Source organism: Macaca mulatta, chromosome 19 (assembly GCF_049350105.2).
Source record: "Macaca mulatta isolate MMU2019108-1 chromosome 19, T2T-MMU8v2.0, whole genome shotgun sequence".
Lineage (NCBI taxonomy): Eukaryota > Metazoa > Chordata > Mammalia > Primates > Cercopithecidae > Macaca > Macaca mulatta.
The window spans coordinates 11,094,458-11,113,620 of NC_133424.1; the positions used below are offsets into that span (position 1 = coordinate 11,094,458).

General features: G+C 53.2%; 1 protein-coding gene across 50 annotated transcripts in view; it reads right to left on the bottom strand.

The window, feature by feature from the left end:
* Positions 1-18,473, bottom strand: part of TYK2 (tyrosine kinase 2) — a 34,532-nt gene extending 16,059 nt beyond the window's left edge. For 9 of the 50 annotated variants that reach the window (XM_077977335.1, XM_077977329.1, XM_077977331.1 and 6 more), the window contains exons 1-9: positions 18,283-18,473; positions 17,513-17,677; positions 16,174-16,386; positions 4,783-4,906; positions 4,540-4,687; positions 3,173-3,336; positions 2,279-2,660; positions 1,615-1,812; positions 1,378-1,535 (exon numbers count right to left, since the gene is read on the bottom strand). In XM_077977335.1, coding sequence (XP_077833461.1) covers positions 1,378-1,535; positions 1,615-1,812; positions 2,279-2,660; positions 3,173-3,336; positions 4,540-4,687; positions 4,783-4,906; positions 16,174-16,366 — 1,367 coding nt within the window. In that variant the 5' untranslated portion in view covers positions 16,367-16,386; positions 17,513-17,677; positions 18,283-18,473. Of the gene's footprint in view, positions 1-1,377; positions 1,536-1,614; positions 1,813-2,269; positions 2,661-3,172; positions 3,337-4,539; positions 4,688-4,782; positions 4,907-16,173; positions 16,387-17,322; positions 17,417-17,512; positions 17,678-18,071; positions 18,207-18,282 lie in introns of those variants that run through there. The other 41 variants (XR_013408877.1, XR_013408876.1, XM_077977324.1 and 38 more) reach the window with 19 other exon arrangements.
* Positions 18,474-19,163: the final 690 nt, after the last annotated feature.

Consider the following 19,163-nt stretch of genomic DNA (forward strand, 5'->3'; position numbering starts at 1 on the left):
ACACTCCAAGACAGGAAACAGCCATCACGAGCCGGATGGGCGCACACCCAGCCACGGCCACCGCCACTCACAAGGGTGACACACGATAGATGGCTAATCACACAAGCAAAGGACAACAATCCCAGACACACCTAATCACCCAGTGTGACAAGGCAACACAGGGGCCGGGGCAACCCAGACACAGAGGTGACACAAACATGCACTATAAAGTGTCATGGCTACACAGGCCCAGACACCTACATGTGCAGTGGCTGACACACGTGGTCCCTAACACCTGTCTGTACAGGGGGCAGCACACATATAGCATTTTTTTTTTTTTTTTTTTTTGAGACGGAGTCTCGTTCTGTCACCCAGGCTGGAGTGCAGTGGCCGGATCTCAGCTCACTGCAAGCTCCGCCTCCCGGGTTTACGCCATTTTCCTGCCTCAGCCTCCCGAGTAGCTGGGACTACAGGTGCCCACCACCTCGCCCGGCTAGTTTTTTGTATTTTTTAGTAGAGACGGGGTTTCACCGTGTTAGCCAGGATGGTCTCGATCTCCTGACCTCGTGATCCGCCCGTCTCAGCCTCCCAAAGTGCTGGGATTACAGGCTTGAGCCACCGCGCCCGGCCTACATATAGCCTTGACAGCTGTCACAGCCACAGGCCTCACAAGGTGAAATGCCCACTTCCCCCTCCCCTGGCATCACAAGTAGGACAAGGGTCAGAGTCACAGGAGCAGTGATCCGACTAGGAGACAGCCACAAATCACGACTTGGCAGCACAAAGGACAGCCACACACGCCCCTGCACCTGATGATGACATAAGTACTGGCAACTTCACACCCTCAGGCCCACAAGTCACACACAGGACCGCTGAGACAGTGACTCACAAGTTGCCAGCATGGGCAGCCGCCTGCAGAGGCGGAAGCATCCAACATACCGCTGAATGATCACCAGCCCAGGGTAATGACAGTCCTGTGAAAATCACCAGTTCTGTGCAATGACAACCTCAACACACCATGACAGTCACGGCAGGGCGTGGTGGCTCACGCCTGTAATCCCAGCACTTTGGGAGGTGGAGGCAGGTGGATCACCTGAGGTCAGGAGTTCGAGACTAGCCTGGCCAATATGATGAAACCCCACCTCTACAAAAATACAAAAATTAGCCTGGCGTGGTGGCGAGTGCCTGTAGTCCTAGGTAGTCAGTTGGGAGGCTGAGGCAGGAGAATCACTTGAACCCGGAAGGCAGAGGCTGCAGTGAGCTGAGATCACGCCACTGCACTCCAGCTTGAGCCACAAAGACGTGCACCCACACGCACACCCTGCACAGCCCCTAGGGCTCACAGTCTAGTTGGCAGCCTTGGCAGTGGCCCCCAGTGCCTCCCCACCCAGCACTCACAGCAGGGGTCCATGGATCCCATCCTGGATGCTCATCACCAGCCGTGGGGGAGCCACCTCGTGGCACAGGTAGTGGCTGGAGTCGGCCGTCAGGCGGAAATAGCCGTCCACCAGCGACACGAAGGACAGCGCTGCAGCCCGGGAAGGCAGGCTCAGCTCCTGCCAGCCAGGGGAGCATCAGGAGAGTGTCCTCCCAAGCCATGGCGGTCCCTAGCCCGGCCCCCTCCCCGGGCCTCACCAGGCACTTGTTGTCCTGCCGGTGGATGCTGACACAGCACTCTTTCAGCACCACGTGGGTGATGTCCCGGAAGTCGCAGAAGTAGGCCCACAGTGGCTCCCGCAGCCTGTCCGCCGGCTGGCCGATTGCCTTGTGAGCCTTGGCCTTCTTCCCAGACAGGCTGGCTTGGGGGTTCCTGCCGCTGCCGCCACTAGAACCCTGAACACCCCGCAAGTGGGGCAGAGGATGGAGAGGGCAATGCCCGTTTATACTTCTGCACTTTCCCCTGGGGGGAGACTGGAGCCAGAAGGGCCAGGCACCAACCTAGGTTGACCTCCCAAGTCCCAGTGTCACAGGCGGGATGGGGACCCACCCCATAACATACACATGCTGGAAGCCGGACCCTTAGGGACGGCAGAGAGCGGAATCCTGACCCCCTCACACTCAGGTGCCAGTCCCCAGATGAAGGGGTTCCCTGGAGGTGCAGACTCCAGAAATAAGGTCCCCAAGGGGTAAGCAGATGGAGGACCTTCTCCAAGAAACTGGCCCCAGCAGACAGGTGCCCCAGAGCCATGTGGGGAGAGGGCTCAGGTCAGCCACCCTCAAAGGCCAAGGCCAAGGATGAACAGAGACCCCCACCCCAGCCCAACCTGAACCTCCAGGGTGGAAAAGGCACCTTGCTCACCTCCTCCTTGTTCACCTCCTCCTGTACTGGCCACCACTGGATGCCACCAGTGCCTGTCACCAGCACCTCATGGGTTGGGGGTCTAGCAGCAGACTCAGGGCCAGGGTCTGTAGGGGCCTCCCCACTGTCCCGGATGTAGCAGGGCTCTCCCTCTGCCTGGGCCAGCAGCCTCAGGTGGCACACGGGCACACGCTCTGTGCCAAAGCGGGGTGCCAGCCGTTCGAGTGTGGCCAGGTATTTGACCATGACCATCTGCTGGGAGAGTCTGTCCGGCTGGAAGTCCTGCAGGAACCTGCGGAAGACGTTCCGAAGGCGCAGCCGGGTCAGGGCGCTGTGCTGCCGGATCTGCCGACGGAAGGAGAGCGGGATACAGTCCTTGAAGCTGGGGGGAACACACGGAGTGGCTGGTCAGGGACCTGGGTTGCAGACCCAGCTGGGTGACACAGGGCAAGTGGCTTAACCTCTTTGAGCCTCAGCTGCCTCATCTAGATAACAGGCACACTAGCCAGGGTGGTGAATTGAGCCTGTAGTCTCAGCTACTTGGGAGGCCAAGGCGGAAGGATCGCTTGAGGTCAGCAGTTCGAGACCAGCCTGGCCAACATGAAGAAACTCAGTCTGTCTCTACTAAAAATACAAAAATTAGCTGGGCATGATGGCAGGCACCTGTAATCCCAGATACTCAGGAGGCTGACGAAGGAGAATCTCTTAAACCTGGGACGCAGAGGTTGCAGTGAGCTGAGATCGCACCACTGCACTCCAGCCTGAGTGACAGAGTGAGACTCTGGCTCAAAAAAAAAAGCAGAGGCACGGCAATATGCGAAGTCTACCCTGGCTCCCAGATGCTCAGGACACTTCCCCCTGCCTACACAGCATCCCCACCCCATTCCCAGACACCTGGTCTTCTTGGCCACCTCCTCCAGGGGGACACCACGGCAGAGAGCGAGGTGACAGAGGTGCAGAAAGGCCATGCCCAGGCTCTCATTCTTAAAGTGGTGGATCTCCTCCTCGCTCGATAGCTCCCACAGTGATGCCACGTCATTCACAAACTCATGCTTGCCCTGGGAACAGGAATTTGAGCAGAAAGGGAGGTGTGAGAATGTGTTCACTCTCTAGCCCAGAGGTATCCAATCTTTTGACTACCCTGGACCACACTGGAAGAAGAACTGTCTTGGGCCACACATAAAATACAATAATACTAATGATAGCTGATGAACTAAAAAAAAAAAGAAAAGAAAAGAAATAAAAAGAAAAAAAAAAATCACAGGCCGGGCGCAGTGGCTCACGCCTATAATCCCAGAACTTTGGGAGGCCGAGGCGGGCGCATCACCTGAGGTCAGGAGTTTGAGACCAGCCTGACCAATATGGAGAAACCCCACTTCTACTACAAATACAAAATTAGCCAGGCATGGTGGCACCTGCCTGTAATCCCACCTACTCGGGAAGCTGAGGCAGGAGAATCACCTGAACCCGGGAGGTGAAGGTTGCAGTGAGCCGAGATTGCGACATTGCACTCCAGCCTGGGCAACAAGAATGAAACTCCATCTCAAAAAAAAAAAAAAAATTGCAGCAAAATCTCAGAATATTTTAAGATAGTTTAGGAATTTATGTCAGGCTTCATTCAAAGCTGTCCTGGACAGCATACAGTCTGCAGGTCAGGGGTTGGACAAGCTTGCTCTAGCCAGAGAACTCTAATTTCCTGCATCTCACCGCCTTGAGGAGGGGAGAGACCACCATTTACCGGAAAGGCCAAATATACAGCATACACCCCTCCTCTTGTCAATCTTGTGCCTGTGACAGACATTACTAATCAATCACAGCACTCTTTCCCCTTCAACCTGAACTTAGCTGGGCATGGTGGCTCACACCTGTAATCCCACACTTTGGGGGGCTGAGGCAGGTGAATCACTTGAGGTTAGGAGTTTGAGACCAGCATGGCCAACATGGTGAAACCCCAGCTTTACTACAAATACAAAAATTAGCTGGGGGTGGTGGCGGGCACCTGTAATCTCAGCTACTTGGGAGGCTAAGGTGGGAGAATCGCTTCAACCTGGGAGGTGGAAGTTGCAGTGAGCTGAGATCACGCCACTACACTCCAACCTGGGCGACAGAGCGAGACTCCATTTCAAAAAAAAAAAAAAAGATCCCCAGATGGCATGAGTTGAAACCCATTAGCTATAATGAATCAGGGAGGGAAATGGGGGCTCCTTAACTGCCCCTAAATCTCCCACAAATAGTCTTGCCCCCCGCAGCCCTGCTCATACCTGCTCAAAGAGGTACTCAAATGAGGCTGGGTCCAGGAGTTGCATCCCCTGTGCTGTCTGATCTGAGGATGCCTCGGTTCCTGGGGGCCCACAACGGTACACAGCCAGCTCCTGAGGATTCATGCCATGCCAGTTCCGGAAATAAAACCTGCAGGACGGGAGGGACGCAGCTGGGGCTTAGCACAGAGTCAGACCAGCTTCAGCACAGGAGGGGACGAGCTTTGCAAAGGGGTCTCCACCCACCTCATGCGGAAATACAGCATCAGGCTTGCATCTCTGGGGATCTCTAGGATGTGGTTTGGGGGCAACCAGACTTGGGCCTGAGCATCGAAGAGAGCGAAGAGATTGAAACAAGGAGGAGTGATACCTGGACCAGGGGAGAAATGAGGTCAGGAGTCATGTCATGTGCTACCGTCAGACCCGAAGACCCTGCAGACCCAATGTCTGCCTTCACACTCCCTCTGAGGCCCCCTCCCCCACCTGCAGCTTCAGTCACGTTGCCCCTGGGCAGAGGACAGTGCGTATGTTGACCATGCTGTGGCCTCACAGGAGGACTACATTTCCCAGCCTCCCTTGCAGCTAGGATGGGGCCAATTGCACTGGTTTCTGGCCAAAGGGATGGGCACATTTCCAAGCCTGGAAATAAATCCTCTTGTCACCTTCACCACCTGAGGTATGTTGAAGGCTTCTTGTGCCAGATGGTGAAGCTATAAGATAGAGGTGAACCATCCAACCTGTACTTGATTTTAGGTGAACCTTTTTTTTTTTTTTTTTTTTTTGAGATGGAGTCTTGCTGCCGCCCAGCCTGAAGAGCAGTGGTGTGATCTCAGCTCGCTGCAACCTCCACCTCCTGGGTTCAAGTGATTCCCCTGTCTCAGCCTCCCGAGTGGCTGGGAATACAGGTGCGTGCCACCACACCCGGCTAGGGCTACTTTTTGTATTTTTGGAAAAGACAAGGTTTCACCATGTTGGCCAGACTGTTCTCAAACTCCTGACCTCAGGTGATCCACACACCTTGGCCTCCCAAAGTGCTGGGATTACGGGCCTGAGCCACCGTGCTCGGCTGATTTTAGGTAAACCTCGATTGTCTTAAGATTTAGGGGGACTGCTTATTCCTGCAGCAAAACTAATCCTAGCCTGACCCACATAACTCTACAAACTGCTGCAATTGTCTGGCATCTCCCTGAACTCCAGCCCCTTCCTGGCTGGAGAAACATCCAGTCACATCCTGGCTGTCTCCCCCTGGACATCACAGGCCCCCACTTACATATGCTTTGTTCCAAACAACACATCTTACCTGTGGTCGGCAAACTCCAACCCTCCCCTCCTCTGCCCAATTATTTTATTTTATTTTATTTTTTAAGGGTTGGGGTCTTTCTTTGCCACCCAGGCTGCAGTACAGTGGTGCAATCCTAGCTCACTGCAGCCTCAACCTCCAGTGCTCCAGCGATCCTCCCACCTCGGTCTCTGGAGTTGATGGGATTATGGGTATGAGCCAGTGTGTGTGGCTTCTACCCAGTTCTTCAAACCAGGAACTTGGTCCTTATCTTCAGCCTCTCCCACCAACTCCACAACATATTGGTTACCAAGACCTGCTCTTCCTGCACTCTCCATGTCCTGGGGATCCATCTGCCACCTTCAAATGCAAACCTCAACCCCAATCCAGTCTCCAGACTTGCTGCAATTTCCCATACCAGCTACCCAGGGCATCTTTCTTTCTATTGATGTCATTTAAAAATTGTATCTGGGCCGGGCGCGGTGACTCAAGCCTGTAATCCCAGCACTTTGGGAGGCCGAGACGGGCGGATCACGAGGTCAGGAGATCGAGACCATCCTGGCTAACATGGTGAAACCCCGTCTCTACTAAAAAATACAAAAAACTAGCCGGGCGAGGTGGCGGGCGCCTGTAGTCCCAGCTACTCGGGAGGCTGAGGCAGGAGAATGGCGTAAACCCGGGAGGCGGAGCTTGCAGTGAGCTGAGATCTGGCCACTGCACCCCAGCCTGGGCGACAAAGCGAGACTCTGTCTCAACAAAAAAAAAAAAAAAAAAAAAAAAAAATTGTATCTGTTGGCCGGGTGCAGCGGCTCACGCCTGTAATCTCAGCACTTTCACAGGCTGAGGTGGGCGGATCACAAGGTCAGCATATCGAGACCATCCTGGCTAACACAGTGAAACCCCATCTCTACTAAAAAACACAAAAAATTAGCCGGGCGTGGTGGCGGGCACCTGTAGTCTCAGCTACTCGGGAGGATGAAGCAGGAGAATGGTGTGAACCCAGGAGGTAGAGCTTGCAGTGAGCCAAGATTGCACCACTGCACTCCAGCCTGGGCGACAGAGCGAGACTCCGTCTCGGAAAAAAAAAAAAAAAATTGTATCTGTCAGCTGGGTGTGGTGGCTCATGCCTGTAATCCCAGCACTTTGGGAGGCTGAGGTGGGAGATCACAAGGTCAGGACTTCAAGACCAGTCTGGCCAATATGGTGAAACAACATCTCTACTAAAAAATACAAAAATTAGCCGAGCGTGGTGGTGCATGCCTGTAATCCCAGCTACTCAGGAAGCTGAGGCAGGAGAATTGCTTGAACACGGGAGGCAGAGGTTGCAGTGAGCCGAGACTGCACCACTGCACTCCAGCCTGGGTGACAGAGTAAGACTCCATCTCAAAAAAAAAAAAAGAAAAAACAAAATTGTATCTGTGGTGTGGGCATGGTGGCTTATGCCTGTAATCCCAGCACTTTGGGAAACTGAGGTGGACACATCACCTGAGGTCAGGAGTTCCAGACCAGCCTGGCCAACATGGTGAAACCCCCGTCTCTACTAAAAACACAAAAATTAGTCCAAGTGCAGTGGCTCACGCCTGTAATCCCAGGACTCTGGGAGGCCGAGGCAGGCGGGTCACGAAGTCAGGAGTTCTAGACCAGCCTGGCCAGCATGGTGAAACCCCGTCTCTACTAAAAAAAAAAAAAAAAAAAAAAAATTTGCTGAGCCTGGTGGCACGCACCTGTAATCCCAACTCCTCGGGAGTCTGAGGCAGAAGAATTGCCTGAACCCGGGAGGCGGAGGTTGCAGTGAGCCAAGATCATGCCACTGAGCTCCAGCCAAGCTGGACAGAGTGAGATCTAAAAAAAAAAAAAAAAATTGGCCGGCCATGGTGGCATGCGCCTGTAGTCCCAGCTACTTGGGAGGTTGAGGCAGGACAATCGCTTGAACCCAGGAGGCAGAGGTTGCAGTGAGCCGAGATTGTGACACTGCACTCTAGCCTGGTGACAGAGCAAGACTCTGTCTCAAAAAAAAAAAAAAAAAAAAAATTATATCTGGCCGGGTGCGGTGGCCCACACCTATAATCCCAGCACTTTGGGAAGTTGAGGCAGGTGAAGCACTTGAGGTCAGGAGTTCAAGACCAGCCTGGCCAACATGGCAAAACCTCGTCTCTACTAAAAATACAAAAATTAGCTGGGTGTGGGGGGTGCGCACCTGTAATTGCAGCTACTCAGGAGGCTGAGGCAAGAGAATTGCTTGAACCTGGAGGTGGAGGTTGCAGTGAGCCGAGATCACACCACTGCACTCCAGCCTGGGTGAAAGAGCGAGGCTCTGTATAAAACAAAATAAAATAAAATAAATAAATAATTTTATCTAAGGCTGGGTATGGTGGCTCACATCTGTAATCCAGCACTCTGGGAGGCTAAGGCGGGAGAATCACTTGAACCTAGGAGTTCAAGACTAGCCTAGGCAACATAGTGGAGACCCACCCATATCTTTTTTTTTTTTTTTTTTTTTTTTTTTTGAGACGGAGTCTCGCTCTGTCCCCGGGCTGGAGTGCAGTGGCCGGATCTCAGCTCACTGCAAGCTCCGCCTCCCGGGTTTACGCCATTCTCCTGCCTCAGCCTCCCGAGTAGCTGGGACTACAGGCGCCCGCCACCTCGCCCGGCTAGCTTTTTGTATTTTTTAGTAGAGACGGGGTTTCACCCTGTTAGCCAGGATGGTCTCGATCTCCTGACCTCGTGATCCGCCCGTCTCGGCCTCCCAAAGTGCTGGGATTACAGGCTTGAGCCACCGCGCCCGGCCAACCCCCCCATATCTAAAAAAACTAAAAATAAAATAAATTAGCTGGGTGTGGCTGGAGTGCAGTGGTGCGATCATAGCTCACTGTACCCTCGGCTTCCTGGACTAAAGCAATCCTCCTGCCTCAGCCTCCCAAGAAGCTGGAACTACAGGCGCATGCCACCATGCCCAGCTGATTTTTGTAGTTTTTGTAGAGAACGGGTCTCACCATGTTGTCCTAGCTGGTCTCAAACTCCGGGGCTCAAGCGATCCTCCCACCTCAGCCTCCTGAGTAGCTGGGAGGGTGAGTAGCTCAGCCTCCAAAGTGCTAGGATTATAGGCATAAGCCACTGTGCCCGACCCTGAAGTAGTGTTTATCATTTTCATATCCTCTACAATCTAGTCTTAAATGTTATGAACTGTGGCTGGGCAAGGTGGCTCATGTCTGTAATCCCAGCACTTTGGGAGGCCAAGATGGGCAGATCACCTGAGGTCGGGAGTTCGAGACCAGCCTGACCAACATGGAGAAACCCCATCTCTACTAAAAATACAAAATTAGCCGGGCATGGTGGCGCATGCCTGTAATCCCAGCTACTCGGGAGGCTGAGGCAGGAGAACTGAACCTGGGAGGCGGAGGTTGCGGTGAGCCGAGATCGTGCCATTGCACTCCAGCCTGGGAAACAGGAGAGAAACTCTGTCTCAAAAAAAAAAAAAAAAAAAAAAAATCTAATGAATGGTAAATGTGTAGTATTATACTGCAGATATCCCTCTGCAATGTGCTTTTTCACGCTACAAGAGTTTATAAAGCTTCATACAGAATGATATTAGTCATTCTGGTTAAATTCGTTTTCCTGGCTGTACCATATTTCAGTATTCAACAAGATTGCAATTTGCTTAGGCAGTCTCTTGTTGAGGGACTTTGCAATGGTCTCCCCTTTTCCATATGATAAACAAGGCAGCTCTAAACATTCGTCTAAGTGTCCCTGGGAGCACAAGAGCTGACTGTTTATAGAGTGACTGTCACTGTCCAGGAGTGGAACTATATGACCTCAGGGAAGACATTTCTGGGCTTTTTTTTTTTTTTTTTGAGACGGAGTCTCGCTCTGTCTCCCAGGCTGGAGTGCAGTGGCCGGATCTCAGCTCACTGCAAGTTCCGCCTCCCGGGTCCACGCCATTCTCCTGCCTCAGTCTCCCCAGTAGCTGGGACTACAGGCGCCCGCCACCTCACCCGGCTAGTTTTTTTTGTATTTTTTAGTAGAGACGGGGTTTCACTGTGTTAGCCAGGATGGTCTCGATCTCCTGACCTCATGATCCACCCGTCTCGGCCTCCCAAAGTGCTGGGATTACAGGCTTGAGCCACCGCGCCCGGCCTAGGCTTTTTTTTTTTTTTTTTTTTTTGAAACAGGATCTCACTCTGACATATAGGCTGGAATGCAGTGGTACAATCATGGCTCAGTGCAGCCATGACCTCCCTGGCTCAAGCAGTCCTCCTGCCTTAGTCTCCTGTGTAGCTGGGAGCTACAGGAATATGCCACCACACCCAGCTATTTTTTTTTTTTTTTTTTTTGGAGACAGCATCTTACTCTGTCACCTCGGCTAAAGTACAGTGGTATGATCGCTGCAACTTCAACCTCCTGGGCTCAAGCAATCCTTCCACCTCAGCCTCCCGAGTAGCTGGGACTTACAGGTGCATACCACCACACCTGGCTAATTTTTTGTATTTTTAGTAGAGACGGGGTTTCACCATGTTGCCCAGGCTGATCTTGAACTCCTGGGCTCAAGTGATCCTCCACGCTCAGCCTCCAAAACTGCTGGGATTACAGGCATGAGCCACTGCACCCAGCTTCGACTGTGTTATCAAACCACTCTCCAAAGTCACACCATGGAATTATACTGCCCCTCTGCGAAGGGAGGATACCTCCCTGTGAAACAGTTTTTGTTTTTTTAGATGGAGTCACCCAGGCTGGAGTGCAATGGTGCAATCTTGGTTCACTGCAACTTCCGCCTTTCAGGTTCAAGTGATTCTCCTGTCTCAGCCTCCTGAGTAGCTGGGACTACAGGCACAGGCATGTGCCACCATGCCCGGCTAAATTTTTGTATTATTATTATTTTTTTTGGATGGAGTTTTTGCTCATGTTGCCCAGGCTGGAGTGCAGTGGCGCAACCTCGGCTCACTGTAACCTCCACCCCCTGGGTTCAAGCAATTCTCCTGCCTCAGCCTCCTGAGTAACTGGGATTACAGGCGCCTGCCACCACGCCCGGCTAATTTTTTGTATTTTCAGTAGAAAAGGGGTTTCATCATGTTGACCAGGCTGGTCTTGAACTCCTGACCTCAGATGATCCACCCACCTCAGCCTCCCTAAGTGCAAGGATTACAGATGTGAGCTATGGTACCTGGCCAATGTTTCGTATTTTTGTTTTTTGAGACCCAGTCTCACTCTGTCACCCAGGCTGGAGTGCAGTGGTGCAATCTCAGCTCACTGCAACATCTGCCTCCCGGGTTCAAGCGATTCTCCTGCCTCAGCCTCCCAAGTAGCTGGGATGACAGATGTGCGTCACCATGCCCAGCTAATTTTCGTATTTTTAGTAGAGACGGGGTTTCACCATGTTGGCCAGGCTGGTCTCAAACTCCTGACCTCAAGTGATCTGCCCGCCTCAGCCTCCCAAAGTGCTGGGATTACAGGCGTGACCCACTGGGCCTGGCCTGAGACAACTTCTTAAAGAACCAGTCAAAAATACAAATAAAATAAAAAAAGAAAAGAACTAGTTAGACTGCTTCACTCTCTGGCTTAAACCTTCCATGGCTCCCCATTGCTCCCGGAGAATGCCCAACCCCTTGATTCTGAGTACCCCCACCCTGGCTTTTGCCTGCTATGCCCCAGTTTCAATTGTTACTTCCCCTTCCAAACTCTTAAAATTGATACCCCAGTCACCCTGAAGGTCTTTCACTTCCTCAAACAGATCAAACTCTCCAGGCCTCCATGCATGCTGTTCCCTCTGCTGAGTGTGTTTCACTTCACCCCGCACACCTGTCTGAGTCCTTTAAGAATCATGGGGCCAGGCGGCGCGGTGGCTCACGCCTGTAATCCCAGCATGTTGGGAGGCTGAGGTGGGCAGATCACGAGGTCAGGAGATCGAGACCATCCTGGCTAGCACAGTGAAACCCCGTCTCTACTAAAAATACAAAAAATTAGCTGGGCGTGGTGGTGGGCGCCTGTAGTCCCAGCTACTCGGGAGGCTGAGGCAGGAGAATGGCGTGAACCTGGGATGCGGAGCTTGCAGTGAGCCGAGATTGAGCCACTGCACTCCAGTCTGGGCAACAGAGCGAGACTCTGTCTCAAAAAGAACAAAACAAAGACTCTGCCATGACTGGGCTCGAGGGCACACACCTGTAATCCCAACACTTTCGGAGTCTGAGGTGGGTGGATCACTTGAGGTCAGTAGTTCGAGACCAGCCTGGCCAACACGGTGAAACCTCTGTCTCTACTGAAAATACAAAAATTAGCTGGGTGTGGTGGTGGGCGCCTCTAATCCCAGCTATTCAGGAGGCTGAGGCAGGAGAATCAGTTGAGCCTGGCAGGTAGAGGCTGCAATGCATCATGGCTGCACCACTGCATTTCAGCCTGGGCAACAGAGAGAGACTTTGTCTCTACAAAAGAGAAAAAAAATAAAAGACTCAGCCATCAATGGGGAAGTAGGAAGTGTTATAGAAATTGATTACAATGCTCCCATCCAAGGCCGGGCGCGGTGGCTCAAGCCTGTAATCCCAGCACTTTGGGAGGCCGAGACGGGTGGATCACGAGGTCAGGAGATCGAGACCATCCTGGCTAACACGGTGAAACCCCGTCTCTACTAAAAAATACAGAAAACTAGCCGGGCGCGGTGGCGGGCGCCTTTAGTCCCAACTACTCGGGAGGCTGAGGCAGGAGAATGGCGTGAACCCGGGAGGCGGAGCTTGCAGTGAGCTGAGATCTGGCCACTGCACTCCAGCCTGGGTGGCAGAGCGAGACTCCGTCTCAAAAAAAAAAAAAACAAAAAAAAAACAAAAAAAAAAACAATGCTCCCATCCAGTCATGGAAAGCTCGGAATTGGGGAGGTAAGAGGAGTTTCTGGAGGAAGGTATATGTAACCAAAGCCGCCTTAGAAAGGCCTTCCATTGGCTGGGCATGATGGCTCGTGCCTGTAATCCCAGCACTTTGGGAGGCTGAGGCAGGTGGATCACCTGAGGTCAGGAGTTCGAGACCAGCCTGGCCAACATGGTGAAACCCCTTCTCTACTAAAAATACAAAAACTAGCTGGGCGTGGTGGTGCACGCCTGTAATCCCCAGCTACTCAGGCGGCTGAGGCAGGAGAATGGCTTGAACCTGGGACGTGGAGGTTGCAGTGAGCCGAGATCACACCACTGCACTTCAGGCTGGGTGACAGAGCGAGACTCCATTTCAAAAAAAAAAAAAAAAAAAAGTCCAGGTGTAGTGGCTCACGCCTGTAATCCCAACACTTTCAGAGGCTGAGGCAGGCAGATCACCTGAGGTCAGGAGTTCAAGACAAGCCTGGCCAATGTAGTGAAACCATGTCTCTACTAAAAATACAAAATTTAGCCAGGCATGGTGGCACGTGCCTGCAATCCCAGCTACTTGGGAGGGTGAGGCAGGAGAATTGCTTGAATCTGGGAGGTGGAGGTTGCAGTGAGCTGAGATCGTGCCATTACACTCCAGCCTGGGCAACAAGAGCAAAACTCCATCTCAAAAAAAAAGAAAGTCCTTCCCTCCTCCAGAGGAAATTGCGTTTCCAAATATATCTACTACAGACTTTTTTTTTCTTTTTCTTTTGAGACGGAGTCTCACTCTGTCCCAGGCTGAAGTGTAGTGGCGCGATCTCAGCTCACTGCAACCTCCACCTCCCGGGTTCAAGCGATTCTCTGGCCTCAGCCTCCCGAGGAGCTGGGACTACAGGCATGTGCCACCATGCCCGGCTAGTTGTTTTTTTTTTGTTTGTTTTGTATTTTTAGTAGAGGCGGGGTTTCACCGTGTTAGCCAGGATGGTCTCGATCTCCTGACCTCATGATCCGCCCACCTCGGCCTTCCAAAGTGCTGGGATTACAGGTGTGAGCCACCATGACCGGCTCGACTTTCTTTTTTTAATGACATGGGGTCTCACTCTGTCACCCAGGCTGGAGTGCAGTGGTGTGATCTCAGCTCACTGCAACCTCTATGTCCCAGGTTCAAGCCATTCTTCTGCCTCAGTCGCCTGAGTAGCTGGGATTACAGGCGCGCACCACCACACCCGGCTAGTTTTTGTGTTTTCAGTAGAGCTGCCATGTTGGCCAGGCTGGTCTCAAACTTCTGACCTCAAGTGATCCACTAGCCTCAGTCTCTCAAAGTGCTGGGATTGCAGGTGTGAGCCACCGCGCCAAGCCTGACTTTCTTTTTTTTTTTTTTCTTTGAGACGGAGTCTCGCTCTGTCGCCCAGGCTGGAGTGCAGTGGCCAGATCTCAGCTCACTGCAAGCTCCGACTCCCGGGTTCACGCCATTCTCCTCCCTCAGCCTCCCGAGTAGCTGGGACTACAGGCGCCTGCCACCACACCCAGCTAATACTTTGTATTTTTTAGTAGAGACAGGGTTTCACCGTGTTAGCCAGGATGGTCTTGATCTCCTGACCTCGTGATCCGCCCATCTCGGCCTCCCAAAGTGCTGGGATTACAGGCTTGAGCCACCGCGCCCGGCCCCGACTTTCTTTTTTTTAATGACACAGGGTCTCACTCTGTCACCCAGGCTGAAGTGCAGTGATGCCACCATACCTCATTGCAGGCTTGAACTCCTAGGCTCAAGCGATCCTGTTGCCTCAGCCTCTCAAGTCGCTGGGACTACAGGCATGCACCACCATGTCTAAAAATTGTTTTGTTGAGACAAGGTCTCCCTATGTTGCCCAGGCTGGTCTCCAACTACTGGCCTCAAGCAATCCTCCTGCCTGGGCCTCCTCAAGTACTGGGATTACATGTGTCAGTTACTGCACCTGGCCAAGTTTTCTGATTTATTCTATTTCTTCCTGTCTTCCCTACTAAAATTTCAGCTCTACAAAGGCAGTGATTTGCAGCTGCCACACAGTAGATGCTTACAAAGTGTTCACCGAATGAACGGGTGGATGGATGGATGGATGGATGGATGGATGGATGAATGGATGGATGGATGGATGAATGGATGGATGGATAGATGGATGAATGGGTGGCTGGATGAATGGGTGGGTGGATGGATGGGTGGGTGGATAGGTGGGTGGATGGATGGGTGGATAGGTGGGTGGGTGGGTGGATGGGTGGATGGGTGAGTGGGTGGATGGGTGGGTGGATGGATGGATGAATGGGTGGGTGAATGGGTGGATGGGTGGGTGGGTGAATGGGTGGATGGGTGGGTGGCTGGGTGGAGATGGGTAGATGAGTGGATGGATAAATGGATGGATGGATGGATGAATGGATGGATGGAGAGATGGATGAATGGGTGGCTGGATGGATGGATGGGTGGATAGGTGGGTGGATGGATAGGTGGATAGGTGGGTGGGTGGGTGGGTGGATGGATGGATGGATGGGTGGAGGGTGGATGGGTGGGTGGATGGATGGATGAATGGGTGGGTGGATGGGTGGATGGGTGGGTGGATGGGTGGATGGGTGGATGGATGGATGAGTGGATGGGTGAGTGGATGGGTGGGTGGATGGATGGATGGATGGGTAGGTCGGTGGGTAGATGGATGGATGGATGGATGGGTGGGTGGCTGGGTAGATGGATGGGTAGATGGGTGGGTAGGTGGATGGGTGGATGGATGGGTGGATGGATGGGTGGGTGGGTGGGTGGGTGGACAGATGATGAATGGGTGGGTAGATGGGTAGGTAGGTGGGTGGATGGATGGGTGGATAGGTGGGTGGGTGAATGGATGATTGGATAGATGGTGGACGGGTGGGTAGATGAATAGATGGATGAATGGTTGGGTGAGTGGGTGGATGAATGGGTGGGTGGGTGGATGGGTGTGTGGATGGATGGATGGATGGGTGGTTGGGTGGATGGATGATTGGATAGATGGTGGACGGGTGGGTAGATGAATAGATGGATGAATGGCTGGGTGAGTGGGTGGATGAATGGGTGGGTGGGTGGATGGGTGTGTGGATGGATGGATGGATGGGTGGTTGGGTGGATGGATGGGTGAATGGATGGATGGGTGGATGGGTGGGTGGGTGGATGGATGGGTGGGTGGGTAGGTGGATGGATGGGTGGATGGATGGGTGGGTGGGTGAAAGGATGATTGGATAGATGGTGGATGGGTGGGTGGATGGATAGATGGATGAATCGTTGGGTGGGTGGGTGGATGAGTGGGTGGGTGGGTGGATGAGTGGGTGGGTGGGTGGATGGGTGTGTGGATAGATGGATGGATGGGTGGGTGGGAGGATGGATGAATGGATGGATGGGTGGATGGGCAGGTGGGTGGACGGATGGGTGATTAGGTGGGTGGACGGGTGGGCAGATGGATGGGTGGATGGATGGATGGATGGGGCCCAGCTGCCGCTTGCACACCCACCCCAGTCCCCATGGTGCCAACACCTCAGACTCACCGACTTTATGTGCAATGTGGATGCAGACTTCCTCAGCTGTCAGCGATGACTCGCTGAAAGTGACCCAGGGCTCTCCGCCGCCTGGACCAGCCCAGTGCAGAAGCACCTTCAGGCCTCCCATAGCAGCCATGGGCTGGGCTCCATCCCCAACGGGCTTGCTGCCCCTGGTCGTCCCCCGATGGTGCAGAGGCATGCTCCCAGCAGGTGGCTCGGCTGCAAAGGGGACAATCTATCAGCTCCCAAGTCTCAGCCCCGAGACCCCCGCTAGCTCCTCAACCTTCCACCCACCCCCGCTGAGGCCTGAGGGGAAGATCCTGGGCTCCCATCTTGGCATGACATTAGACACCCGATTCCCTCTCTGAGCCTCGTTTTCCACATTTGTTGGACAGGGTTGGGGTATGCATCCCCACCTAGATCTCTCATCAACGATAACACTGAACCCTCCTCTCTTTACACAAATTGACACCGATATAAAAATCTCCTCTGGCCAGGTACAGTGGCTCACGCCTCTAATCCCAGGACTTTGGGTGGCTGAGGCAAGACGATCGCTTGAGTCCAGAAGCTGGAGACCAGCCTAGGCCATATAGCAAGACCCCGTTTCTACAAGGCATTTTATTTTATTTTACTTTATTTTGAGACAGAGTTTCACTCTTGTTGCCCACGCTGGAGTGCAATGGTGCGATCTCGGCTCACTACAACCTCCGCCTCCTGGGTTTAATTGATTCTCCTGCCTCAGCCTCCTGAGTAGCTGGCGCCCACCACCACACCAGGCTAATTTTTGGATTTTTAGTAGAGACGGAGTTTTGCCATGTTGGCCAGACTGGTCTTGAACCTCTGACCTTAGGTGATCCACCTGCCTTGGCCTCCCAAAGTGCTGGGATTACAGGCGTGAGCCCCCGTGCCCAGCCTGTACAAGAAATTTTTAAAACTTAGCCAGGTGTAGGGGCACACATCTGTAGTCCAAGCTACTCAGGAGGCCGAAGTGGGAGGATCTCCTGAGCCCAGGAGTTGGAGGCTGCAGTGAGCAGTGATCACACCACTGCATTCCAGCCTAGGTGACAGAGTGAGACCCTTACTCTAAAAATATAAATAAACAAATACGTAAATACATAAAAATATATAAAAAGGGCCAGGCGCGGTGGCTCATGCCTGTAATCCCAGCACTTTGGGAGGCCGAGGCGGGCAGATCACAAGGTCCAGAGATTGAAACCATCTTGACCAACATGGTGAAACCCCATCTCTACTAAAATACAAAAAAATAAATAAATAAATAAAATAAAAATCTGCTCTTAACACACCTCCCCAAAATAACCAGACGGGCAGGTGTAGTCAAACAGACCTGAAGGCGAGTCCTGGAGCTCCCTGTGTCAACTCAAGCAAGCCACTTGGCAATTCTGGGCCTCAGTTTCCCCATCTGGAAAAGGGAGGTCCTCAGGGTGTTGCCATCAAAAGATGGTTGTAATGTTTCAATATAGTTCTGCATATTACACATTCAGCACAGACCCTGATATAGGCACACACAAAAATAACAAATATGACTAAAACAAGAATAACATCATTGTTATTAGTTTCATCGTGGTGATGGCCTTTCTCTTTCAGGTGACAATTCTCCTCTCCCACACATACCCCCATGAGTGACCTCAATCCCTGTTGACTCCCCAAAGCCTAGGAGAGTTTATGTCCAGCTCCATCCTCCCAGTCCAGGGCCTGAGGCTCCTGAGGGCGCCAGTATGGAAGTGAAGGGGCTGTTAGTTCCACCCATGTTGCTGGTTTCCTCATCTGGAAAATGGGCATGTAAGAGTGTCTACCTCAAAGGATTGCTGGGAGGATTCAACGCGAGGAGGCAGAGAAAGTGCCTGGTATACAGTAAGCGCTTAATCAGCGTTTGCCATTAATACCTATTCATGTTATAGATGAGATCCTGGGGATGGGGTTTTCGGGGAGCCTACTTCCTCCTTCCTCCTTTCTTGTCCCCACTGGACCCGGAACCAGCTTTGAAGACGGGATCGGGGTGAGGTTTGCAACTGGGAAGGCTGCACGCCCCCATGTCCCCCCCTTCAAAACCTCTAAACCCGGCCAGCAAGGGCGGGAACTGGAATGTGCACCCACCCGGCATCGGGGCAGTGCCGAGGTACCAGGTGCTCCCATCCAAGTGCAGCCTGTCTAGCGCAGCCAGTCCCCGCGCCTCCTTCCTGAGGACCTTCGGCCGCGCCCCTTCCGCGCCCGCGTCCAGACTCACCCTTCCCGGGGGACAAGAGCTCGAACCCGGACCCCACCCCGCCCCTGCGGACAGCCACTACGTCCCCCGCCGAGACGCCTCCTCCCATTGGCCGCCTGAAACGCGCACGCCCATTGGCAGCTGGTCTGTTCTCCTCGCAAGTCACCTTTGGAAGTTCTTTTTTTTTTTTTTTTGGCCATGGCAGCGGCACTCTGATTGGTCCTGGGGCTCACTCGTCGCTCAGCCGCGATTGGCTGAGTCGGCACCCGGATGCGCTGTCGCTTCTGCTATTCGCTGGCACGTGGTGGACGGAGACGTGGGAGGGGCTTGCGAGAGGCGGGCCGGAGAGCGAAGTGTGTGGGCAACGCGGCCGGATCCTGGAGTTCCTCTCTGTGCTGTGGAATTGGGTCAGGCGTGTGCGGTCCTGACCCTAGGGCACAGCTACATGTCCTCACCTCGGTGTTCAAAGCTGCACCGTGCAGCATTCAACCCTCCGACGCCCTGCCCTGTGGCTTCCACGTTCCATACTGTCCTATCTCTTTTCCTTCGTTTCTACCTGGCCGACTCCGCCCTGCTGGCTGGAATTCCCCCTCCTTCACTGCCTGGAAGCATTCCTCGCCCACCTGCTCCTGTCCTCTTCCTCATCACCGGCAGCCCTGTCCCCTGAAGCTCACTAGCGGTCAGGGTAGCAGCCTGGACGTCCCACCAGTTGTGAATTCAAATCCCCACTCCGCAAGTCGTGCCCGTTTGCTGAGAAGTCTACAGCCTGAGC